Below are 26388 nucleotides of genomic sequence, written 5' to 3' on the forward strand. Positions count from 1 at the left end.
TACTTTGCAAAATGTTATCCAGATGGTCTATGGGCCAAATCAGCAGCAGCCAGCTCTTAGACCCCTGACCCTCTCGCAGAAGACAATAATCAGTTGACTTGTCTGAAAGGGCCCCCCACCTGCTATGGGGATCGTTTCTTTCTCTCTCCAACCTCGTGGCTCCTGTGAGGATTTTCAGAAACAGCGTGTTGCTTTTGCTATGGTAGGGAGAATATGACCTGGGCTGGGGAATCAGAGAATCATATTCCTCTGACCACAGGGACAGTGGGACAGGAGACACAAGTTAACCCAGAGAGGTCTTCCCAAGGCACCTTCTTCCTGGATCGGGTGGCGAAAACGCTCTTACATCTATAATCCAGGAACCAGAAAGAAAGAATGGTAATAGGCTGTGCTCTCTCTATCATGGAAAAAGCCCACCTATAATGGGACAGAATGAGGTTGGCACCCCAGGAGAAACTCAGAGTTTGGGGGAAAGGAGAGAGAGCACGTGGGCACTGTAATGGGGTCCTGGTCTCAGGACCTCTGGTTCCCAGAGCTGCCTGCACCCTATAGATTTTCCTCTGATGCTGTGAGCTAGCCAGCAGCTCTAGAACACTCTCTCTGCAACCAACCCATTTCCCTGCAATCCAGAACAAACACGCATACATGTGCTTGTTATAATTGTATCGTTTTCATGGAAACGATTTGGAAGCTCATATTGTATATGATACATTCAGGTACTTTCCACTCTGGGCCACGTCGTTGTCTCTTCCCGCTAGCTGAGACCCACAACACTGAGTTCGTGACACACCAAATTGTTAGGACCTGCTGTATAAAAACAACCGAGCTGGGTCAGAAGCCCTCCATGAATCTGTTTTGGCCAAAGCTAGTTCAAGTTGGGTTTGTCACTTGCAACCCAAGAAAATGTTAACCAAATTCACCCCTGGCATGATTTTGCTCCCAACCCCACCCCTGCCCAGGCTTCCACCAGGAGCTCAGTTTTCCAACTCACTTATTCATTCGTCCATGGAAAGAATCCTCCTTGGGTTCTCACCCCATCTCTAGCCCGAGTGGCGCCAGACCTCAGGTAAGGTACTCCAGCCCACGTGCCTCAGTTTTAGCAACTATAAATTAGCCTATGACCCCTGCCTCTTAGAAGGACCGTGGGGATCCAATGAGACCCTGTGTGAAACGCTCCAAGACAGGGTTCTGTGGGTGACAGATGTTCTGCACGTGGCAGTTCCCATCCTCTACCCCCACGATCTCAAGCATCTTCAGTTTTAATTTGAATTTAGAGGAGAGGGACCACTCTTCAACAGGCTCGCAAATCTTCCACCAAAGTTGAGTCCTGTTGAAAATGGTGACGGTGGGGAGAGTCCTTGCTGACATTCTTTCCCACTGTTAAGGTAAAAGCCTGTGGTCCTTACGAAAGCCCTGGTAAGTGGGTGAGATGATGCTGGAGGATTATTCGGACAGGCAGCAAGGGTCAGTAACCCAGGGGTCCCGGGGCCAAGTCCAGGGCCCCTCCCTCCCCTGTGACTGCTGCTTCCCTGCCCTGCTGAGGGCTGGACTCTGTTTCCAGGCAAAGCGCTGGGGGCAGGGATGGAACTTTGGCTACATTTGGCAAACTGTGCTCTCGGGCAGCGTTTACTCAAACTATCCTCAGTGCTGTAGCCAGGGAGAAGGGCAGCGATTCCTGGAATCCAAGGGTTTCAGGGTCAGAGTGTCCCCTGGGTGTTCTCTATCCATCACGATGGTCACCACCTCAGCTAGGTTTCTGCAGTGTTGCTGCCAAAGGATCACAGGACACCTTTCGGGCCCATGAACGTCGGAGTCATGGTTTGGGATTATTACAACCACAGGCCTAAGCGGCCTGCTCTGAGCCAGCCAGCCGGATTCAAGTGCACTGCCTTCCCTGCCCCGGATCGGAGGAGCGGGTGAGTAGCTCGGCTGGGCCGCCAGCCCCAGCAGCTCGGGGAGGGAGGGCGCCCTCGTGTGCAGCTTGGGCCCCCGTCTAACAGGGGACCTCGGAGAGCAAAGAGCCCTGTGTCCTATGGGATAGCCACATAATGTCCGGGGGCACAGTGGGCCGGTGTCATGGGCGGTAAAAGAACTTACCAAAGATAAAGAATGAAGATAGAAAAGGAGTTTATTACGGTACGCTGCCACGGGCAACAGGGGGCCACACAGACTAGAGGTGCCTGTGTGAGCACCAAGGGCTGGTTATCGGGGCTTTTATAAAGTCGGGTCACAAGGTGCCCGACTGGCTTGTGCACAAGTCTCTGATTGGTTGCTGGTGAGGGAAGAAGATTAGGGTCCGTGAAGGGCGGTGGGGTTTATGACTGATGAGGTGGGCTGAAACAAGCCAGCCTGAGCTGCTGTGAGGTTAGGCATTCCCTAAGGCTACTAGTTTGTTAGGCCAAACACGCCCTGTAAAGAATGTACTTTATCTTTTGAGGAATCCCGGGCAGACATCTGAGAGCCCAGGAATAGGCCTTTGTTGGACTTTGAAGGAAGTCAGTTGGCCCCACACATCACATCTTCCACTTTCCCCATTTCTAAGCATACGGTTCAGTGGCATTAAATACACTCACATTGTGCGTTCATCCACAGAACTCTCTTCATCTTGCAAAACTGAAACCGTCCCCAGTAAACAACAGCTTCCCCTCCCCTCCTCCCCAGCAGCCCCTGGTAACCATCATTTCTACTTGTCACCCAAGGGACCTCATGTTAAGTGGAATTGCACAGTATTCATCCTTTTGCGATTTGCTTAGTTCACTGAGTGTAATGTTTCCAAGGTTCGTCCGTGTGGTAGCTTGTGTCAGAATTCCCTTCAGTTTTAAAAGTTGAATACTATTCTAATGTATGTATATACTGCAGTTTGTTTCTCCAAGTTCGTGTGCCTGACGTACATTGAGGCCAAACAAACTGAAACGCTGGAGCAGAAGAAGACTTATTGCAGGGCTGAGAAGGAGGACAGGGGCTCGTGTTCAAAACCCCCAAACTCCCTGATGGTTTGGGGGAAGAGTTTTATAGGCGCAGTTTGGTGGGAGGGTCGTGGGATTTGTGATCTTCCTCTGATTGGCTGGTGGGGCGGTAACAGGGTGATGTTCCAGGAATCTCAGTCATCAGCCTTCTGGTCCCAGCCAGTCTGGGCTCCACGTGCTTGTGCTCAGCCTGAAGTCACCATCCTCCACCTGGGTGGGGGCCCAGCTCCTGCAGAAGAACTCGGAGAGCTGTGTCAGACTGTGGTACAGGGACAGGAGGAGGAGCTGGGACCCTGCTTTATTGCCGCACGGTTGTTTCCTGACTGCTTTTCCCTTTGTTCCGCGTGCCTGCATTCCCTAGTTAGTGACTGTTTGAATCTGCCTTTGGAACTCAGGGAAGGTCTAGGAGGCTGAAGCCTTTTTCCTACAAAAAACTGAGGACACGGAAAGGCTTTTGTACCAGGGAGGGCCCCACAGGGTCCTGCTCTGTTTCAGTCCCCCCTTTTCTTTGATACTGCTCAATCTTGAGGATTAACAGGTGCCGGCAAGAAAGGGAATAGAGTTCTGGCGAGAACGGTTATTCAGAAACTCAGCAGAGGATCTGTTTGTGGGGGAACTTGGTTTCAAATGGACACTTGGGTTGCTTTGCACCTTTTGGCTGTTGTGAATCATGCTGCTGTGAACATGGCTGTACAAATACCTCTGAGCCCCGGCTTTCAATTCTTCTGGGTATATTCCCAGAAGAGGAATTGCTGGATCGAATGCTAATTCTCTTTTTAGTTTTTTGTGGAGCCTCCATATTGTTCTCCACAGCAGCTGGACCATTTTACATTCCCACCAGCAATGCACAAGTGTTCTGATTTCTCCAAATCCTTGCCAACACTTATTTTCTCTATTTTAAAAATAATTGCTATTCTCATGGGTGTGCAGTGTTGGGGGCCAAGCCCTCCCCCTGCTCATCCCCAGAAACTGAGACCCTAGAGACTGCCTTAGGCTGGGGAAGGACGCTATTTTGCACAAGCTTGTCCGGGTGTCATTTCTTCCGATAACCAGAACACATGAGCCCAGAAACCAATGGGTGGGGTAGGAATGCCACTTCTTAAAATTATACCACATGCCCTCCAATTTTGTTTTCCCATTCCATGACTTGAGGTTCTAGAATGGTTAGCTTAGGATTCCCCACCACCATGAAGAAAAATAAACCTTCCACCAGCTCACCCAGTTCACCTAGTAATTACAAAATTGGGAGCTGAAAATGTCCACTGGCCTTTAAAAAAACAACACAGCTCCATTGAGATAAATTCACATACCATACAATTAAAATGAACAAGTCAGTGGTGTTTAGTATAGTCACAGAGGTGAGCGATCATCACACTAATTCCAGAACACTGTCATCACCCACCAAAAGAAACCCCACACCCGTGAGCAGCCACTCCCCATTCCTCCTTCCCCCAGCCCCCAGCAGCCACCGATCCACTTTCTGTGTCTGCTCATTTGCCTCTTCTAAACATTTCATACAGATGGAGTCACACACCGATGCGGGCCAAGGATGAGATGCAGTGGACACCTGTTGCTTTTCCCTGCCCCAAATCCTCTCTCTGCCTTTTCTGGGATCAGCACCCTTTTGTTTGAGTAACTGCTTCTCCTCCACCCTATGTGGTTCTCGTGGGCATGCTAAGCAACAAACCCCTTTAAACCCACCACCCTGTTATGATCTGAATGTTTGTACCCTGCCCCAAATTTGCATGTTGGAATCTTGCTCCCAGTGTGAGGTCATTAGGGGGTGGGGCCTTAGGTTATTAGGTCACGAGGATGGAGCCCTCAGGAATGGGATTAGTGCCCTTATAAAGGAGATCCCACAGAGCTCCCTGGTCCCTTCCACCAGGCGAGGACACAGTGAGAAGTCAGCCCTTACCAGAAGCTGACCATGCTGGCCGCCTGACCTCAGACTTCTAGCCTCCAGAACTGTGAGCAAATGTTGTTTACAAGCCACTCAGTCTGTGGCATTTAGTTCTAGCAGCCCAAACGGACTACAATACACTCCAAAACACAGGGGTGGTCATGTGTCCTCAGCTGGGCCAATCAGATTCCTTGGCGGGAATCAGAAGTAGACGAGAGGGACAGATGGCCGAGTCACCTGATGGAGCAGCCTCGGGAGTCGGCCCTGAGCTCCTGACAACAGCCAGGCTGCTGCTTCCTGTCCTTTCCCAGCCCTGCTTGTTCAGCCGTGCCTTTCAAGCTGGAGTAGCCCCAGAGGCCTGCCAAACAATCCTCAAGTTTAAATGAGCCCAAGAATCAATTTCTATCACTTGCAGTTCGAAGGACTTAATAAAATCACACCTCCGGGCAGCCCAAGGTGTGTGATCATCTACTTCCTAATTCTTCCGCAACAATGATTGTGGCCAGGCCTGGGACAGGGCAGGGTGACCAGGAGCTTCTAACTTCCTGCAGTCAGGCTGATTAGAAGGATTGGCACTACCCTTCGTATTTAGATTACAGAAGTGAAAATGTTGTTTGTTTGTTTGTTTGTTTTTTTGTTTCCTTGCTTGTTTGTTAACAGTAGAAATGCTCTAAGCCTTTGACAAGTATAACCAGGATACTTTTGAAATCCCTCCCACTGTATAGTTCCCTTTATTGGTAAGTTGTTCCCCCAACCCTGACCCCATTCACCAGTAACTACACCTTGGTGCTCACTCTCCCCAGGAATAAGAACAGAGGACGTCTTCAGGGTATGGGAGGGTGGAGGTGGGAGAGGAAGCATCCTTCCAGGATTGGGAGAGAAACAGGCAGAGAAAGAAGTCAGCTGCAGCTTCTCCCCATCATGGGCCAACTCTATGGTGGAGATGGGATAAAAACCAGAGCAGCATGGTTGTGGGCAGGGGCAGGAGAGGCGTCCTGAGAGAGGAGAAGACATGTGGTTGTTTAGGTGGAGAGAGGGGCTGAGACACGCCTCCCTCCCCTGCCTGAGTCCAGCCCTCCCTCTGGTCTCTGCAGTCCCCCAGGGCCTGAGTCAGGAGATAGACTGAGGGCTGAGGGTCAGGGGGCTTCACAGAGACATGGGTATGTTCCCAGGGCAGACTAGGTGCTGGTGCTGGAAAGGCGGACCCTTGCAGCCAAGGTGGCACCACCAAGCCAGCAGAGAGACACCAGGGGACGTTTCACCAGGAGGAGGCATTGGGCAGCCAGCAGGAGGGTGGGGCAAAGGAGGCCAGCCACACACCAGAGGGCAACACAGGGACTCCAAGCCAGATGCCACCTCAGCAGGGCACGGCAAACTTTCAAGGGGAGAGAAGAAGCTCTGGGTAAATGGAGTCACTTGTGCTAAACCCACAACAGCAAAGACTTAGAATTTAACCTAACTGGGGCTCCAACCGCCCAGGAATGCAACCTGGAATCAGTCAGACTGGTGGTCAGCACTGGTGGGGTGATTCCGTTCCTCTGAGGAGGTGACCTTGCCTGAAACAAGGCTCTCTTTGCTAATTATTTCCTTTTCCTTCCCCTTTCCACCTTTATGAGCCTTTCCTTTCCTGCAGCTCAACGAGCCCCTTTCTACTTGCTGGATGGGAGGCTGCCCAATTCACGAACTGTCTGAATAAAGCCAGCTTGGCCTTTTACACTTACTCAGCTGAATTTTTGGTTTTTAACACCCTGATAGAAAATGTGGGCCTGAGTTTGCCTGACACTCACTTGCAAATGACTGACCTCGAAACCATGCCCCATAAAGTTGAAAAACACATCCTGATAAATTGGGAATTTGACATTAACACATACACATGACTATATATAAAACAGATAAACAAGGACCTATTGTACAGCGCAGGGAACTGTATTCAATACCTTGTAATAACATATAATGAAAAGAATCTGAAAAAGAATATATATATATATAAACCCATCCTGAAACCGTGCCCCATAGGGTTAACAGAAACTGGTGACTAACAGAAATTCTTTAGCTGGAGATACGGAACAGCAGGTAAGGGAACAACTTGTTAAAAACTCCTCCGCTTGGCACCTGCCTTCACTGACCAGGCTCGCCTTAATTATTTCTTGGCTCCTTACCTACCTACCCCTTTAGATAACTCTGACGTATGGTCACTATAGTAACAGGGGGAGGATGGGTTTAAGCTGTTTTCCAGGAACGCGGAGTTGGCTCCCGTCCAGTTCAAGCCGCTAAGGTTGGTTGGAACCACCGACCCGAACACTGGGCCTGCGCAAGTGTCCAGTGAATGACCGTTTGACATCAGATGGCCGAAAACTGCACCCTCGGAGCCTCCGCCTTTGAACGCGCAGCCCATCAAGAAGCACGTGATTCGGTGCGCCTGCGCAGAACCCTGATGCCCTCACCTTTCCCCACGCCTAAGACCACCCTGCTTCTTTAGCCCATAAATATCTCAAGCCCCTCGCCTTCAGGGAGGCAGAGCTGAGATTTGTTCCATCTCCTCACTTGACTGCTTTGTGCATAAACTCTTTGCCACAAATCTCGACATGGGGCAAAAGAATTTGATTTGGTAACGACTTTACCCGAAAGACTGTTTTACCTGCCGAGAGATTGAGGTGCCTTAAGGCAAGGTATTTTTTGTTTGTTTGTTTGTTTCTTTTCAGCAGGTCGGGGCCCTGGGGGAGGAAGGTTGGATGTGTTTTAGGAAATGAAGCATCTCCACCTTCGTGCTCACCTGGGTTGCAGGGCTTGGGCTTTTCTGTCTGACCACTCATGCTGGTTTCCCGCAGGTGACAGATGACTTGCTCGTGCAGCATCTCTTGGGGCTATTTGTAAGAGCTGCTGCAGTAAACAGCCCCCAGCCCAACGGCCGGCCCCTTCCTGAGCTACCAGCACTGAGGAGAGGCCACAACATCTGGTGTATTGTCAGAAAACACAGCAGGGGCCCCAGAGGGCGCAGCTGCCCCAGCCAGCCACCTCAACCCCTAGGAAAGCCTCTGCTCAGAGCAACCCAGGGCGCGGGAGGCTAGGGCACCAGAGCTGTAAAGTCCCCCTCGAGTCCCAGCTCAGGGCCGTCCAGCCTCCCTCCTGCCCACAGGGCCCAGGGAACAGCAATCAGCTCCCACCCTGCAGACCATGCCTGGCTGGGTGGGCATGCCTCCCACCAAGCAACAGCCCCCAGCGTGGCCTCAGGGAGGTCTGGGGAGAGGGCCTGGGCCCTCTGGGCGTGTAAACCACACAGCCCCTAATCCCAGTTTGCACACACACGGAGGCACACATCTCATCCCAGGACTTCATTAGAGGCTCATGCCCACAGCCATGGGAGGCTAGGACTGGGGCTGCCATTTCTCAGCTGTGTGACCATGAGCCAGCCACTCATCCTTTCAAGAGCTCAGTTTCTTCATCTGTAAAATGGGAGAGACAGGACCACAATCCTGTGTCTCAACTCACTGGGGCCAGATTGGTTTTCAGATTTTCCAGTTTTGTGGCTTTTTAGAAAGGTGCAGACATTATACACCACGTAGCACTGCCAGAAGCCCTCTTGTGATATAAACCCTAAAGTTGGGGTGGGGGGTTGTTGTTGTCTGTAATGCAGTTGTCGGACTTGAGCTTTGATTGCCAAGGCATGCAGTTCAAAGATGGTGATCTCCAACGAGCACACCCTCAGCCACAGGGCCAAAGAACCAGGCCCCTCCCCAACTGAGGCGCCTTGGTTTTAGAGATCTTGGTTGACTTCAATCACGGACCATTTGGGTCACTTGTTTTCTGGCTTCCTGCACTTTAAATTCCCGCTGTCAGGTTTTAAATTCACCAGTAAAGTGTGAGCCCTCAAAACCCTAGGCCCCCACCCTCAACCCCAATAAAAGCAGAACCCCAGGCCCTCTTGCTGGTTTCCTCTGTCTCTTTCCCTCCCTTCGCCCCGCCCCCATGTGTGGCCCAGATGTGCCATATCACTTCCAGGTCCTGTAATAAACTTTTATTTAATTAATTAACTAATTTAGAATTGTCATTTTCTTTTATATAATTTCCAAGTTCTGTAAGTAATAAACCTTTTTCTTTTTTTACTTTGAAAAGGTACATTTATTGAAGAAAGATACACTTTTTTGGCATCAAAAATGTTAAAGCTGCAATTGCAGACTCAAATATTTGGCAGCAGATTCATTTTTTAATTAAAAAAATTTTATTGAAGTATAGTCGATTTACAATGTTTCAGGTGTACAGTAAAGTGATTCAGTTATATATATTATATATATATAAAAATAATTGTTCAGACTCTTTTCCATTATTGGTTATTACAGAATATTGAATATAGTTCCCTGTACTGTACAGTAGGTCCTTATTTTTAAATATAATCGTGTGTATCTGTTAAACCTAATTCCCAATGTATCCCTCCCCCCAAATCTTTATTTATTTTTAAGTTTTCTGATGGTTATTGCTGACGATTATTAATCCCAATGAGAACCACAGGGGCTGGTCCAACCACAACACTGGCGGTCGATAGGCTGAGACCTACCCTAAACACCGTCCTTGGTCAAACACTATTCATGTTTCTGCAGAGAAACTATGAATATGCAAATGAAGGGGAATACATCAAAACTATACACTTGCACCACTTCGGGTCAGGTTCTACCAGCCAGTGAATTATGAAAAAACGTTTCTGTTTTCAGAGACTTTCGCATTTTGCAGTTACAGAAAAGGGCTATTTGACTTCAACGTCACGCACCTTGCAGGGCGGGATGCCAGTGCTTGTGGCAGGACCGGTGATGAACTTGTTGGATGCCCATTCCACGCCAGGTGTTGCCTCCCTCACTCCTGGGCTCTTCACGATAGTTCTTCGCCACAAGGGCTAGTTTAATACTCATTTCACAGATAGAGGGTGGAGGCCAAGGGCAGTCACGGCGATACCACTCAACTTCAGAGTCCTTGCATGATGTAACCACACTGGTTCTGCCCGTCGACTGAAATAAATGCGCAGCCTAAAATTTGAGAGTTATGTTTTATTTGGCGGGAGGACTCGAGCAGGGATGACAGCCTCTCAGATCGCTCTGAGGGACTGTTCCCAGCAAGTAGGGGAGGAGCTAGGATATATAGGAGCTTTACAACAAACACCAGGTGGTTGGAACAATAAAAGATTGCTTGTTATCTAAAGAAAACCAGGCATCTCAAGTTAAAGAATTTAGTGCTTTTCTATGTATGGCAGGAAGCAAACATTTGGGCTCATTGAATTCATTCCTTTGACAAGCACCTAGCTATCTAGGGCCAGTATCTTGTCCTTTCTTATTCTGAGTCCGCTCAGAGTGCACCACTGTGAGTGACTGCCGAGGCCGGGCTGCAGGCTTGTCTTCACTGGGGGGTGGCGGCAGCCGCTGATGCCTTGACGGTTTCAGCATTCTTTGTTTACTGATACGGTTTGCAGTATTTCTCGTTCATATGCCCTTTGCACAGCTGGGACAGGAAGAGGTGACCCAGGCCTGGCTTGGAGTCAGCCGTCTGCTTCACTGCACATCTGTAAGCAAGAGACCAAAAAAGGAAAGTGAAAGTACAGCCATTTCCCAATAAGCCCTGCGGGCTTCCTGCAAGCACTGCCTTGGCCGTTGGCACTTCTCTGCCTGCCTCATTTAACCTGGACCTAGCTTTGCAATCAGGGCCTTTCCCGGGTGAGCAGAACCAGCTGGAGACTCTGCACTTCGTGTTGGGCCTCCTGCAGCCCAGACGCTCACGAGCCCCCGCTGGACCAAAAGCCCCCGGAGAGGTGAGCACAGAGGGCCCTCTGGACCTGAGGCCTCAGTGAGAGCTCCACTGAGGAGACCCAGGAGGGAGGGCTGCCTAGGAGCCTCTGCTTCTGAAGGACAATGTGCCCACGGGGTTGGCCACTGGTACTTGGTTTGGGAAAAAGAGCTGTTGTTTCAGGACCCACCGCCAGGGGTTCAAATCCCCAATTACTAACGTCAGCTTGGGTCTGAAGCTCAGCTTCTTGATATATCAGGATAGGAATCTCTCCCTCAGGGGTCGTTTGAAGTTTAAATAAAAACCTGATTAAGAGTACGATTTGACCAACCCAGTTGCAGCTTCCCCTCCCTTGGCTGGGGACCCCAGGGCCCTAGACAGGGAGGGCCTGGCCCCCAGAAGACAGGAGACGTCACCAGGCAAGGGGTTTCCCCAGCTGTTCTCTACAGGAGTGGTTTAGGTTCCGCGGCACCTGCGGTAAACTTGCTTCCCATGTTTCCAACCAGAAAATCCTTTGACTCCCGGTGACACCGCTGATTCTCCCACGGACAAAACGATCATGGATTTGGTGCTGCAGAGTCTGCCGGACAGCCAGGCAGGGTAAGAACTCAAAGTTGGTGTTGGTTCGCAAAAGTAACCCAGAGAGCTTTTTCCCTGGGGAAAGGGCCACTTCCGCAGAAGTACTCTAGGATCCTCACGACATGCGACAAACGTTCCAGGGGTATCAGCTGGAAAGTGCGCCCTGTCTTCCCACTGGTCTCCATTACACATAAGAGAATATGAAGGACAGCATGGCTCAGTGACAGAGCGTGTGCCCAGCACGCACAAGTTCTTAGGTTCAATCCCCAGTACCTCCATTAAAGGTAAATAAACAAATAAAAACCTAATTATCTCCCCCCACCAAATAAATAAGTCAATAGATGAGGATATGTTCTCCTAGGGGAAAAAAAAATATTCCATGGGCTACACTAAGTATTTTGGAGCTCAAGTCAAGTTCTAGTCGAGTACATGACCTTGGGCGACAGGACTCCAAGGGCAGAAATTTCCCCCTCAGGGCCTCCGCTTTGTGAAGTTCACATATCATCAAAAAGCCCTTTGCTGTGACCGCATGCATGAATTTAAGCCAATCTCTCAGTTCATCAGCAGATGCAGCATCACCAGCCTCGGGCTCAGTGCGGGCAATTGGTACATATTTCCTGGGTGAATTAGGCGAACTACACGTATCGGGCCTCCCAAAACCAGACTGTGGTTTTCACTGCGTAGGGAGGCATCGCTGCCTAACGTAGGATGCATTTGGTTTAATTGAAAAACACAGGAAGCCAAGCTTTCATTAACCGATGCCATGTTAATGACAAAACCTGGTTAATGTACAGCGGTGTTGTCAGTCTTTGCAGCTACACATCCCTCTGTGGTTTCTCTTGGTGCCTAGGAATCTGAGGAAGCACAGAGATGGGGCGGGGGCCCTGAACTGTGGCTATTCATTAATTCATTAACACTAAAGTGTTTCTTTGGTAGTATATTTGGTTTCTAACGTTTTCCATTGAAGACTTTGCATACGTATGTGTGCCCGTGCACGTGTGTGTATGTGTGTTGTGTGTGTAGAAAGAGTTATTAAAAGGCACGTGTATTTTGACCTCAGTGACCTCATCTCAAAGGTCAGATGAGAGAAAGAGCAGAAAATACTGAGGGTCTGGAGCTCTGAATCCCTCTTCAAAGCTCCACGTCTACCGCACACCTTCCCCTGGGTGAGGGCCCTGCCCTCTCTGGGCTTCTGTTTCCTCCACTGAGAAGTAAAGGAGGAAGCTCAGGTCTTCCCCAGGGCCCCTCCGGCTCTGATTGCCTCCTTCAGGCCAGGGACTCTGTGTTATCACCAGGCCTCCTCACTTGCCCTGAAGGACACGCACCAAGGGCCCTTGGCCTGAGAAAAGTGCCTGAAGAAACAGGCTCTGTTCTCCCCCTGATACTGGTCTCCCAGGGAGGCCACACTCGGCTGGGCTGGCAAAGGTCCCTCAATATTGCCCTCTTTGAGAAGCTGGGGCACGAGGGCCCAGGGTCCCCTTGTCCCTGACTTCTTCCATGAAGAACCAGGTCCATCTGCTCCAGAGATCGGGTAAGGCTGGCCAAGTGTCAAAGAGAAAGTTCGGAACTCTCGTGCTCATTATCTCAGCCCTCAGCATGCTGCGCAAAGGCACAGCCCAGCAGCTGAATTCAAGATCTTCGAAGTGGAGGATGCATTACACAGTAGGGCGCCTCCTCCGACTGTGCAGGTACAACTCCAACCCCCCACCAACACCTGGGCTTCTCTTTCCTCCTGATTTTCCCAGATCTTTCCTCCCAGCGATGAGTCCCAGCTTCCTTATCTTGATTAGGATCTTAGCACTTTCTCACTGGCCCTCCTTGGTGACAGTTCCATAGCCACTTTGAACAAGGTTGAAAAAGTCCCTCAGGAATGAAATTCGGTGCAGTCACCATGGAAAACAGTTTGGAGATTCCTTAAAAAACTAAAAATAGACTTACTCTAGAATCCAGCAATCCTACTACCGGGCATATATCTGGAGAAAACTCCAATTTGAAAAGAGACGTGCACCCTGGTGTTCATGGCAGCACTATTTACAGTAGCCAAGACATGGAAGTGACCTAAATGTCCATCAACAGATTAATGGATAAAGAAGATGTGGTGAAAAAATATATGTATGTGTGTGTGTATGTATGTATGTATGTATCTACACATAGTGGAATACAACTCAGTCATAAAAAAGAATGAACTAATGCCATTTGCAGCAACACGGATGGACCTAGAGATTATCATACTAAGTGAAGTAAGTCAGAGAGAGAAAGACAAATACCATATGACATCACTTACATGTGGAATCTAAAAAAATGACACAAATGAACTTATTTACAAAACACAAAGAGACTCACAGACATAGAAAACAAACTTATGGTCACCAAAGGGGAAAGGGCAGGGGGAAGGAATAAAGTAGGAGTTTGGGATTAGCAGATACAAACTACTATATACAGAATAGATAAACAACAAGGCCCTACTGTACAGCTCAGGGAGCTATATTTAATAGCTTATAATAACCTATAATGAAAAAGAATATATATATGTATAACTGAATCACTATGCTGTCCACCAGAAACCAACACAACATTACAAATCAACTATACGTCAATAAAAAATTTTTTTTAAAGAAGGGAAAAAAAGAAAAAGTCCCTCAGCACAAACCCACCTCCTCCATCTCTGGCCAAGGTGTTTCCCCCATTTGTCCCTCCAGAAGCCTCTCTTATGTGTTTCTTTTCTTCATGAAGCCAGCAGCTCTCAGCAATGCTCTGGGGCTTTTCATAGTCAGGCCAGAGGTAACGGAGGCATCAGGGAGATGCGGGGAGACTCTAAATTCTGTGGCAGCAGCAACATCGAGAAACCACGTGGGTCTGACTAGGCATCTGGCTTTCACATCTGGGAGACTGAAGCACCATCTTTATTTCACACATCCACAGGAGTAGGGCTGACATTCCTCCATGTGAAGATGGGGAACAAGATCTGTCAGCTGAAGAAAGAATGTTTCTGGAAGAGTTTCCCATCTTGAAAGAGGAGCTAGAAGTGGACATCGGCAAGCTCTGTGCCCTGGCAGACAACGCTGACACCACCCACAGAACATCTGCCAAGATCAGAATGGTGGCCAACTCCATCACCGTGGTCTCAGGAGCCGTGAGCATCCTAGGCTTGGCCCTCGCTCCAGCAACAGCAGGAGGAAGCCTGCTGCTCTCTGCAGCTGGGAAAGCTTTGGGGACAGCAGGGGAGGTCACCAACATCTTGAACGATGCTTTGGAGAGCTTCCGCAATCGAGAAGCCCAAGGGAAGGTCAGTGGCCTGATGCCCACCTGTGGCCAAGACGTCAGGAAAACTGGGACAGACTACGTCACGGATGCCGGAAAAGTGGTCCAGATTTGTGCAAGCGCCATCAAGGATATCCAGAAGGACATCCGTGCCTTTCAGACAGCCAGAGCCCACCCGCGCCTGGCTGCTGCCGCCAAGCATCTCCTGACCACTGGCCAGGTCTCGGCCCAAAAGAGCAGGCAGGTGCAAAGGGCCTTTGAAGGTACCATGCTGGTGATGAAAACAAATGCTCGCTTGCTGGGTAGTGTGAAGGCTGGCTTCTCCCTTGTCATGGACTTGGCTTCCCTCCTGAAGGACTGGCAGAGGCTGAAGGACGGAGCAAAAACAGAGCTTGCAGAAGAGCTCAGGGCCCAGGCTTGGGAGCTGGAAAGGAAGCTGACAGAACTCACCCAGTGCTACGAGAACCTGCAGCAGAAGGTGAGGCTGTGGCTCCCCAGGGGTGGTGCTAGAGGGAAGAGGAAGCCTTGCCTGGGGCTTATGGGCGCCAGGGTTGACGGGAAGGGTGCTGAGCATGGAATTTTCACAGATGTTCCCGCGGATGTGGGGCATACAGTGGCCCTGAAGGTCCAAACAGTATCAATTACATCTTGAAGATAACAGTGCCGGTCCTGGGCAGATCTGGTCATGCCTTCTGTTTCTCCCTCCATGTTCCTTGAGGTCCATGTGCCCGGAAGAGGGTCTTCCCAGTCGTACAGAAGAGGCCACTGAGCCACAGGGGATGTCATGGAATGAAATGTGTTCCCCTAATATTTATACGTGGCAGCTCTAGGCCCCAAGGTGACTTTTTGGAGATGGGGCCTTTGGGAGGTGACTGAGGTTGAATGAGGTGGTAGTGGCAAGGCCATAATCCTATGGGACTAGTGCCCTTATAAGAGGAGGAGGAATTGTGTCCATGTTGGTTCATCGATTGTACCAAATATGCCACGCTGATGAGGGATGTTGAGGGTAGGGGAGTATATATGCGTGGGTGAGGAGGGCTATGTGCCAACTCTGTATTTTCTGCTCAGTTCTCTGAACCTGAAACTCCTCTAAAAAGTGAAGTCTATTAACTAAAAAAAAAAAAAAAAAAAGAGGAGGAGGAAACACAGAGGGCTCTCGCTCTCTCTTCCTCTGGCTGCACAACAGAAAGGCCATGTTAGGACAAAGCAAGAAGGCGGCCGCCTACAAGCCAGGAAAAGTCCTCACCAGGAACTGAATTGGCTGGCGCCTCGATCTGGGGCTTGCAGCCTCCAGAACGAAGAGAAAGTACATTTCTGTTGTTTAAACCCCCAGCCTGCAGTGTTCTATTATGACAGGGAGTGTCTGTACCTTGCCAGGTGCCGGCAGGGAGAGTCAGGATGACAGCTGGGGAGCCTGACTTCCGAGCCTGGGCCTGGATCTCCACGCTGTGCACCCGGAAGACTTCTGGAGCTTTCCTCTGATTGGTGTTTGTGTTTCTTTCCAGAAACTCTTGCAAGAAAAAAAGCCTATGAGCTCATCTTCAGAGGGAACCATGGGAACTGTGCCTCTGCCCGAGGCCAGGCTTGAGGAAGCAGGATGCCCGGTGACAGGAGAGGACACAAAGGCAGTTGAGCCCAAGGGCCTCTGAGTGGAATAACAGGGGATCAGGGTGGGGGTGGGCACGGTTGGCAGAGGAGATGCCTGGAGGCTTACCAGCTGGGAGGTCCATGAGGGGTCTGAGGGCACTACCAGTTAGTGAGTGTCACACAGTCGCCAGTGGAGTTCGGTCCCTCCCCGCCCTCCTTCCTTCACACGTGTAACTCATTCCCTTGACTTCCGCCCCCCACTCATTCAGTTGCATGCAGTCAGTTGGCTAAACACACATGGTTCGACGCTGAGCTCTGCAGTAAGCACTGACCTAAGACGGGAGGGTTCCTGGGGTGAAGGGCACATTGTGTTCTCTCTTATATCAACTCACCTTGTGTTTCCTCTGGGTGCTCCTCCTCCCCAACCTGGGCAGTAATTACTGGAGAAGATCCTGGGTTTGCACATAAAAGGATGTCACAGGAAGAGGCCCCTCTGTCCACCCCACAACACAAGTTCTTGGAGCCTCTCAGGACCCTGGAGGCTGTAGGACCGCTCCTGAATGCCCAGTTCACCCCTCTTACACATTTTTTGTTTGTTTGTTTGTTTTTATGTTTCAGCTGCTATTTTAAAAGGAGGGCATGAACATTAAATACAACTTCTTAAAATTCAGGAAAGTGAAAAATAGGTGGAAAAATAATGCGCCAGTCCAGGGTGACAACTGCTGGTATTTTGATGTAGAGGTTTTCTTCCTGTGCTTGTCCTGCTTTGGGCGTCACTGCTTGCTGGGGACCCCCCCTCAAGGAGGCACTGTAAAACATAGATTTCTTTTCTGTAACCCACTGGGTTTTCTTTCTCTTTCATTCTCAATCCCTTCATTTGACTACAGATCTATAACTTTCATTTTGCTGTGTTTACTTAGCAATGTTTTCTACCATTCCATGTTCCACTTCATTTTTTACAGATATTTTTTACGCTGCAAAATATTCTCTTGAGCCGACATACATGCTTTTAATTAGACATATATTAGTCATCACTTCTTTAAGTGGCCCAAACCTATTCAAACTGGCTTACGCAAAAGAGGAATTTATTGGCTTCCATACTTAAAAATGAATATGTATGTATATGTATGACTGAAGCATTATGCTGTACACCAGGAATTGACATAACATTGTATACTGACTATACATCAATTTAAAAAAATATGTATGTATGTGTGTGTGTGTGTGTGTGTGTGTATACATATATACATACACATGCAAAAAAAAGCGCTTAGGGGAACAGTGGGCATCAGGTGTGTCTGGATCCTGAGGATAAAAATGATGTCATCAGGCGTCTGTCTTTCCGTTTCTCAGACACGCTTCCACCAGGTTCAGGCACTTTGGCCTCAGCATCCCCAGGTGCGCCCACTCCCAGCTGGGGGCGCCCAAGTAGAAAGGGGCGGGGCAAGAGTCCAGGGACCCACTCTGATTGGTCAGGACTGGGTCATGTGACTTTGCCTGCGCTGCTTGCTAGGATGGGCTACAGGAACTGCCTTCGGATCTAAGGGTTTTAAATCCTTGCGATCCCACACCGCAGCCATGTGCTTCCTGTTTTGGTTGCTCTCATTCCCTTGTTATGAGCGAAACCGTAAGTAAACAGCTTTCGCCCCTTTTAATATTTTCTCTTAGTGTGTGTGCGCATCCTCGAAGTTCCAAATAAACACGATCAATAATAATACCTGCATGAAATATGCAGTCGCTAAACTTGGGAGGGGGGAGTCTGCTTGTTCTGTGAGAAGTTCGGAAGAAAAAAAAGAAAAGAATGAATCAGAGGAGATTAGAGACTCACCTCTGATACTGATTTGCTTGGTCTCCTTTCTGAGTTTTGGTTTCTTCAAGCCACGAAGTAAGTGTAGCCTGAATAAAATCCAGGACCGCATCTGGGCGCAGATTTGCAGCGCCTGGCTCACCGCAGTCCAGGAGAAAATACCCTTGAGGGAAACTCGAATCTTTACTATTGCTCTGAGCCAGCATCAGAGGGGGCGGGAGAACCTTAGGTTCACTCGGCTTCTGCTTCTCTCATTTTTAGACTCTTCCAGGAGGGGCAGAAGCTCAGAAGAGACTTTCCTCTTCCCCTGTGTCTCCGGCCCTTACTTCCCGACTCACCGCCCAAGCAGCCCTTCTCTTTCCCTCCCTGAAATGCCTTCAGCCCCCAGCTGCTTCCCTCTCCGGATCATGTTCTGCTGGTGAACAAATGGCTTTTCCTCGTTTTCTCTCCCCACTAGTTAAGTCTTTGTCCTCCTCCAAGAGAAGGCATCAACTCCCCGTGGTACTCAGGGCAACCCCGCCCCCACCACTGTCCCCCTCGCCCTTCTGGGTTGAGTGGGGTTCTGCAGGGGCGCCCCTGAGGCGTTCCAGGCCCCTCCACCACGGTCGGTCGGGCATCCTGGGAAACCTATCAGTTCTGAGGTGTGATCTGTGTTTCTTAAGAGGAGGAAGATACACACATTCACATGCCCAGGTGAGAGGGGAGCCTTTGCCAGCAGATGCCCCTCAGTGCCACAACTGACACAGTGCAGAGCTCTTCCAAAGTGTTGGGCCTTCCAGAGTGGCCAGAGAATTTGTCCCGCCCGTGCTCAGATCTGTGACTGCAGCAGACAGGGGTCAACAGTCCAGCTCTTGACCCGTCCGCCCACACCGCAGGAAAATCGGGGATCTCAGTCACTTCGCTGAACCCCAGGATCGCTGGGGAGGGGGGAGCTTTGGGAACCTCTCGGACCCAGCTCCAGATCCCTCAGCGCCTGACAAGCTGGGGGTGGCCTCCAGGGGCCTCTGTGTGTCATTTCAGCCGGTCCAGGCCCACTCTTACCAACCATACGCTTCAGCTGGTTCTTGAATTTGTGATGAAACATGCAAGCTATTATCAGCTAGAAATCACACAACCTCAGGTCTAAAATCTAACTTTCAACCAAAAGAAGACAGAAAGGCCATTGTGTTCTAGGCAACGTGTAATGTTACCTTCAAAGAAATAGCAGTCTGGGGGGAAGTATATTCCAAAGCAATCTGAACCCTTTCTTCGTCTCTCAAGAAGATGAAAAGGTGTGTGTTGGGGGGAACCGGGATGAAGGGAGAGATTTTTTTTTTTAATTGAAGTATAGCTGATTTACAATGTTATGTTCATTTCAAAAGATATTCTTAATGCATACTTATAATTGACTTAGACAAAATCACAGTGGAAAACTAGACTTCCTCTCTCTGATGGGCAAGTTCAAGACCATGCAGACTAGTCCTGTTCAGTATGGGAGCCACTAGCCATGTGGCTACTGAGCACTTGAAACGTGGCAAGTCCACAATGAGATATGCTGTACGTGTAAAATGCACATTGATTTCAAAGACTTAGTGTGAACAAATACATAAACTATCGGATTAATAATTTTAATTGATCACATGTTGAAATGATAACATTTTAGATATTGCGTGAAATAAAATATATTATCTTATTTAAAATAATAAATAAAATAATAAATAATTTAAAATCCATTTCACTTTTTTTTTAATGTGATGAGAGAGGATTTATAATTACATATGTGGCTTGCATTGTGGCTCTATTGGACAGCATTGATGTAGACAATAAAATAAGAAAGATGAAGATAATTTGAATGATGAGCTGGGTTTGTGGGGGCCTAATAATAGCGCCTTTTTTCTCTCACCTGAGTTCAGAACCAGGGAAGGAGTAGACGAGGGGTCGGAGAGGTGGGATGACATCAGCTTGATTAAAGTTGTTGGAGGAAGTGGCTTTGGGTTGGCCGGTCAAGTTGGCTTGCTATTACTCCCTTCCTGAATTAGATGGTCATACCCCCCGCCCCCCACCTCTGCCACGTGCAGTACTCAGTAACCTCCCGCCACCCTGTGCTAGGAGCACAGCATCCTGGATGCTCTCAGAGGGTCGGCAGGTCCCCAGCCAGGGCTTCTTCTGGCCAACCTGCCTACCATGTTGCTCACTCATTCTTCCATGGAGTTGGTAAGCAAGAGGATGCCGAGAGGCTTGGCATGTACTTGGGTGGAATCCCTCCATAGGAAACAGGGAATTAGTGATTCTTCCATTACTTCCTAACCTTCTTTTAATTAAGCATTGGACTTAACCATAAGCTCATGGTCAGCAGGTGGCAATCAACCGTCTAGCAGAACAAACCTGCTGTCTTCAGCGGGCTGCTCCCTGGGTAGCAATCACTTCTGCTCTCTGAATCACCCTGGGTCTACTGCTGGGCAGCAGAAAGTTTGCTGCTGAGAAGATTTGAAATTTGTCAGATCAAAACATGAATTAACCCCAACGTCTTGCTCTAACCAGAGATGAAAGTACACTCTCTTCTCCCATCCCCCGTCCCCAAAGCTACCAAGCCGTGTTCAATATAGCTCTTCAGAGATTTTGCAAAGAGATCAAGATTTAGCACAAAAATATTCCAAGAGTAAATGACCAACAGTAAGAAACTCCATATTGCGTATGTACCCGCTTCCATTACAAATTGCCCAGGGAGAAATACTGAAATTTGATCTTGCAAATTAAAGTTTAAAGGAATTAGTCTAAAATCAAACTGCTTGTCTGAAGTATCTGAGTTTCTTATAATGAACACATAAAAAGTAAACAGATTTTGAACACAAAGCTGAAAAGATACAACCTTCATCAGTTTCTAGATGAATTCTAAAAAGTCAGTCTCAGCTCTCCTGGATCAAAAGAGCTTTTCCTGAGAACTAATAGCATGCCAGAATTCATCCTGGGACGTGAAGATTACAAAACGAACATCCATTGGAGACTCTCTGAAGACTTCCATCCTTGGTTTCTGTAGCTCTGCTGTCCTGCTGAGGGTTGTTATGAAGAGTCTGAAGCCAGTGAGCACGGGGGCCCAGGTCTGGTAAATTTGCTAGGTGTGGCCTGGTGGTACCATTCTGTAACCATTTCCTCTTTTATTTCTAGAAAGATTTTTTTGCACTTTATTTAAAAATATTTGTTCTGTTCACATTTCTGAGTTTTCTTCTTTGGAGATTCCAATTAGCATAGTGTTGGAGTTTTGCCTTTATTTCATACATTTTTTGCTGATCCTTTTTAGCATTTCATTTTCACTTCATTTTGCTCATTTTCCTCATCTCTGTCTTTGGTGTTGCTTACTTGTTTTTTTTTTTTTGTTTTTTTTTTTTTTTAAGTCGTATCTCTTTTCCCATGTATGAATTCTAAGAAGCATTTACTTTTGTGATGGATTTTACTTTTCTCTCTTTCCTCAGCTTCCACCAGTTTCCAGTTAATTTCCTAGTTTGTCTTTCTGTACCTTCCCTTCTCAGATCTCCATTTTACCATCCTGTGTTGTAGGGGAAATTGCTTCACTAACTTTAAAAAAATTAATTGCAAGATACCTGTTCACAATTTTCATCAGCTTTTTGGCTTCACTTTTCTGGTGAGTGTTCTTTATCTGCCGTTTGTATTTGTTGTTGTTATTACTAGCTTTCTTTTTTGACTTGTAATATATATATTAAAAAAATTTTTTTTTAAATGGAGGTACTGGGGATTGAACCCAGGACCTCATACATGCCAAGCATGTGCTCTACCACTGAGCTACACCCTCCCCACTATTTTTTTTATTGTGGTAAAATCTATATAACATTAAGTTGACTTGTTAGCCATGGCATTAAGCACACTCACATTGTTAGGCAACCATCACCACCATCCATCTTCAGAACTTTTTCATCTTCTCCAACTGAAACTCTGTCCTCATTAAACACTAACTCCCCATCCCCCCACCCCTCAGCCCCGATAACCACCCTTCCACTTTCTATCTCTATGAATTTGACTCTTCTAGGTGCCTCAGATCAATGGAATCATACAATATTTGACTTTTGTGACTGCCTTATTTCACTTAGTTATATCAAAATAAATTTCTAAGCTCAAGGTGGAACTACTCCTGCCTCAGGTGCCATGTTGGCAAGCCGAAACTTTGACAACTTTCCTTGTCCTGTAAATGGTCCACTTGACCAGAAAGTCATCCGAACTCCAGACACCAAGCCAACTCTGGCTCTTCTTACCCTAAATAAGGTTGATGGTGGGGCCCCAACCAATCAGATGTTTTCTGTTTTTCTCTTCCTTGTTCTTTATCATATAGAAGCTTCTGGCCTTCCACCCCATTTTGCAGTTATCCCAATGGTCACTGTCTGCTTCATGAAGTGTTAAATAAAGTTCATTTGTATCACCTAAATTTTCTTCTTTAATCATTTTTTAGCAGTTAGTGTAATGTCTTCAAGGGTCATCCTTGTAGTTGCCTTGTCAGAATCTCATCTCTTCTTAAGGCTGGATAACATTCCACTGTATGGATACACCACTTTTTATTTAGCCATTCCTCCGTTAATGGACGTTTGAGTTGTTTCTACCTTTCAGGTATCGTGAATAATGCTGATACGAACACGGATGTCCAAATGTCTGTTCTAGACCCTACTTTCAATTCTTTTGGTTATATACCCAGCAGTGGAACTCCTGGATCACCTGGTAATTATAATTTTAATTTTTTTTTGTAACTTCTGTACCCTTGGCAGTGGCTGCACCATTTTATATTCCCACCAGCAATGCTCAAGTGTTCCAATTTCTCCACAGTCTTGTCAACACTTGTTATTTTCTGTGGTTTTTTTGGTTTTTGTTTTTTATAATAGTCATCCTTACAGGTGTGAGGTGGTGTCTCACTGTGGTTTTGATTTGCATTATCCTAAGTGATTAGTGATGTTGAGCATCTTTTCATCTGCTTATTGGCCATTTGTATGTCTTCTTTGGAGAAATGCCTGTTCAAGTCATTTGGCCATTTTCTGGTTGGGTTTGTTGTTTTTTGTTGTTCTTGGGTTAATATTTTTTTGTGTGTGGAGACCTTGTGTTTGTTGCTTTTTCTCATGGGCCAGCTTTCTGTGGGAGATTCAAATAGGGGAGAAGCCTGGGCTGTGTTCTAGGCTCACAGAAGTGTTCTTTCTGGTCTAGGGCTTTCTGCGTGAGTTTTCGGCCTTTATTTCTCTGCAGGCAACAGAGTGGGTCAGTTTTCAGACTATTCACAATGCATATCCTTTTCTCCTTTTCTGTCTCGAAGACAAACTGCTTCCTACAAACATGCCCTGTCTCACTGTGTTTCCTCATTTAGCTTTATAGTCACTGCTTCTTGGAACCAATCCAGGGTGAGTGAAAAATTTATTCTTACTATTTTAAAAAAGAGGCTTTAGTTTGGCACTTGGGGAATGCCCTCCCCTTGAAAAGGCACTTTTTCTTAAAATCTGTAATTATTGGCGTCCTCTCCCTCCTTTTCTCCGAAAGCCCTGTTCCTTCCCTTTGCTTTTGGCATCCTTTTCATCAATTTTACTATTTTTCCTACTTTCTGATAGATGATAGGTGTACCATTTCCTTTGTTGCTCTGGATAATTGCCAAGAGAAGAGACCCTAATGATGTGATCCACTCTTCTTCACCAGAAATTCTTGCCTGAGTTTCTGAGCATCGTCAGATTATAATGGAGATAGGAAAGAGACTTGCCATCAGAGGAAAAAGACTTTGGTTTCCCCTCTGCTTCTCCTGCCTCTTGGGCAACTTCCTCAGAGGGCCTTTAAAGGGTTCCTTTCATCCTCAGGTCCCTGTATGAGGGAGGCCCTCCTAGGGCTTCCTCCTCAGCTCTCTTCCCTCTTCGCAGCCACCGTCTTCCTTGGACTTCACGTTTACAAACTCCCAGGTCTGAGTCATTAGGTCTCAGCTCCGTATGAAGCCACTGCCTCTCGGAATGACTGTGGGGTCTGTTTTCTTCCTTAAGAAATGAAGCTGCGTCTCTTCTGGCCCAGGACCCCTTGTCCCCTTAGAGGGAGAAGCGCCAAGCAGCCCTCAGAGACACCGAGACTACAGCACTGGCGGGAGTCCACCCGGGAAACCCTCCCCTTTCCTTGGGAAATTCTCTTGACCGCAGTGCACGGTCTCGGCCAGCAGAGGGCGACTCTGGAGACGGGGGAGTGACGGGGCCCTGACTGTGGGTGATCCCAGTTCCTGAAGTGAAGGTGAGGGTCCGACGTCCCCACCCGTGCCCTTTTCCCATGAGACCCTGCTTACGCTCCTCCTACGATTACAGACATCTCAGCCGGGTCCCTTAGCTACAGGCACCGAATTTTGTGAACCAAAATCAGAATATATAGTCAGACCTGGATTCAACGTTTGTGTTCCCCACGCAGAACACGCAGGGACTCTCAACTAGCAGGCTTTTGTGGTCAGTTAGGAGGTCATCATCTGGTTGTGCAGTCAGGACCCCCAGCAGTGCCTGAATGTGGCCTGGGTCCAGCCACGCCGCCTGACTCAGCGGCCCTTGACCGAGGTATGTGCACAGGAGACAAGGGCGATGGGAAAATCAGGAAGCGCATCTCCTGGCTCAGGCCTGAATCTCCAGAGCAGAGTCTCTGGCAAAGTGGATTGAATGATGTGGTTTTGGTCCAAGAAAGCCTTTTCTTCGCGGGGGCTCTGGCAGAGGAGGGAGGAGAGATGCGGGCGGGCGGGAGGCAGAGGAGCTGGGCCACTCCTCGGGGATGGAGGAAGGAGCAGAGAGGGACGAGGGTCCCACGCATTCCCGGGCTGGCCTGGAACAGAGTGGCTCCTCGGTGTCAGGGCAGCTAAACCAGAGGAGTAGGACGCCCTCTTTAGGAGAAGTGAGGCAAAGCAAGCTGCTTCCCAGGCAGCGAGATTTACTCTGAACTTTCCCAGCAGAAGATACGTTTTAACTGCAGAAATGTGATGGAAGACAAAGTAGGAGGACTTGAGAAACTAGCTCGGAAAGTGATGAAACACAGTCGGGGGTCGATTTCACTCGAATCCTGTGTATACATCACAAAAGTCTGAAAAGTATTTCCAGGAAGGAACCAGGCCCATGTCTGGGGATCGGCACTCCTGCCTCAGTCCAAGGGGTCTCCCGCCCCCAGCGTTTGAAGACTTCATTCTGCATTCCCTGCCTTAGACCTGTTCACTCCCCCGCACCCCTTCCCGATGAAGGCAAGTAGAGTTCTCGCCCCCAAGATCTGTTCTAGGCCAGGACAGGGGAGCTGGTCAACCACGGTTCTATTTTTAATTTTTTGGGGGGGAGAAGTAATTAGGTTTATTTGTGTGTGTGTGTGTGTGTGTATATATATATATATATATAATCTTTTGATGGAGGTACTGGGGATTGAACCCAGGACCTCGTGCATGCTAAGCAAAAACTCTACCACTAAGCTATACCTTTCCCCACTCAAACATCATTCTAGACGTCAGAAACGTAGCATTCTGAACTACGAGCCCTTATTCTAATCTGTCCCCAGCTTTTGTCATTTACCAGGTATGTGCTGATAAGTAAGCAGAGGCTTTTCTCCCCTCGAGAAGCTGTTCTGGGCCACCACACTAAACCGCCTGCGACATCAGCTGAAACCTAGTCACTGGGCCTGTCTGTGAAGAATGTAAAAAGCGAGCAAAGAAATAAAAGGCAGAATTCCTAAAGTAAGGTGACTCGAATCCGAGTGGAACAAGTATGACAATAAATAATAATAATATGAATAGCATAAATAAGTAAAGGGTATCAAGCTGAGTGAAAAATCAGATTAGAATCATTTTCTGCCTAAGGAGCGATCCTGAAATACAGCGCCGCAAAAGGCCACACTAACAGGTGAGAAGAGCTTGCCACATGTAAATTTTAAAGAAGATGACACTATTAATATTTAATAACAAATTATCCAACGTTTGTCTTCCTAGGTGCTCCAGTGTTCTCTTCACTGAATGCCCTTCTAGACAAGTTGGAGACTTTATAATGATAAAAGAAACGTGATAAAGATGTCTCTTTATTGCTTTCACCTTATTGTTTTTGCTATGAAAGCAGCATGTGATTCTTGTAACAAAGTGTAATAAGACAGGCAGAAAAAGGGGCTCGTGTGGGTCCCCTGCCCCCAAACTCAACACCCCGCCCCCAAGCTAAGCCTGCTCACCGCTTGTTGTACCTCCTTCCAGAATTTCCCCCTCGTCCTGTACCACATATTTAATACTCTAAAGAGAATCAAGATCATATCCTTCAGCTTTTTTTCTTTTACTTAATACATCCTGGATCTCTTTCCAGGTCAGTTCCTATAGAAAAGCCTTGTTCTTTTTCAGGTCCGTCAGCCTTTATTTTATACTGGTATATTTTAAGGTAACCAGTCTCCCTTCGTGGGCATTTCAGATTGCTTCTGTTTCTATCTACCACTTCAAGGAACTTGTGTCTGTTTCCCTGGGGACGTGCCATTGTGTCTGCGTGGAGTGAATTTCTGGAGGGAGGATGCTGTCTTGGGCATGTGTACTTTTT

General features: G+C 48.0%; 1 protein-coding gene and 1 non-coding gene across 5 annotated transcripts; one reads left to right on the plus strand and one right to left on the minus strand.

The window, feature by feature from the left end:
- Positions 1-1652: 1652 nt before the first annotated feature.
- On the plus strand, positions 1653-17950 carry LOC105061890 (apolipoprotein L6). Of its 4 annotated transcripts, XM_045509772.2 has the most exons (6): positions 1657-1916; positions 7092-7535; positions 10351-10657; positions 11139-11232; positions 14134-14950; positions 15978-17950. In XM_045509772.2, the coding sequence occupies exons 4-6, from the start codon at positions 11192-11194 to the stop codon at positions 16119-16121; spliced, it is 1002 nt and encodes a 333-aa protein (XP_045365728.1). In that variant the 5' UTR covers positions 1657-1916; positions 7092-7535; positions 10351-10657; positions 11139-11191; the 3' UTR covers positions 16122-17950. The 4 variants fall into 4 exon arrangements, with proteins under 4 accessions (XP_045365744.1, XP_045365728.1, XP_010944331.1 ...); XM_045509788.2 differs by lacking the exon at positions 15978-17950 and adding an exon at positions 15060-15614 and having other exon boundaries at positions 1653-7535; XM_010946029.3 differs by having other exon boundaries at positions 1657-7535.
- A 3631-nt stretch (positions 17951-21581) lies between these two features.
- TRNAA-GGC (transfer RNA alanine (anticodon GGC)) lies at positions 21582-21654 on the minus strand. Its single transcript has one exon. It is a non-coding gene; the product is annotated as a tRNA-Ala (tRNA).
- Between the last annotated feature and the right edge of the window lie 4734 nt (positions 21655-26388).

Source organism: Camelus bactrianus, chromosome 12, assembly GCF_048773025.1.
Source record: "Camelus bactrianus isolate YW-2024 breed Bactrian camel chromosome 12, ASM4877302v1, whole genome shotgun sequence".
Classification (NCBI taxonomy): domain Eukaryota; kingdom Metazoa; phylum Chordata; class Mammalia; order Artiodactyla; family Camelidae; genus Camelus; species Camelus bactrianus.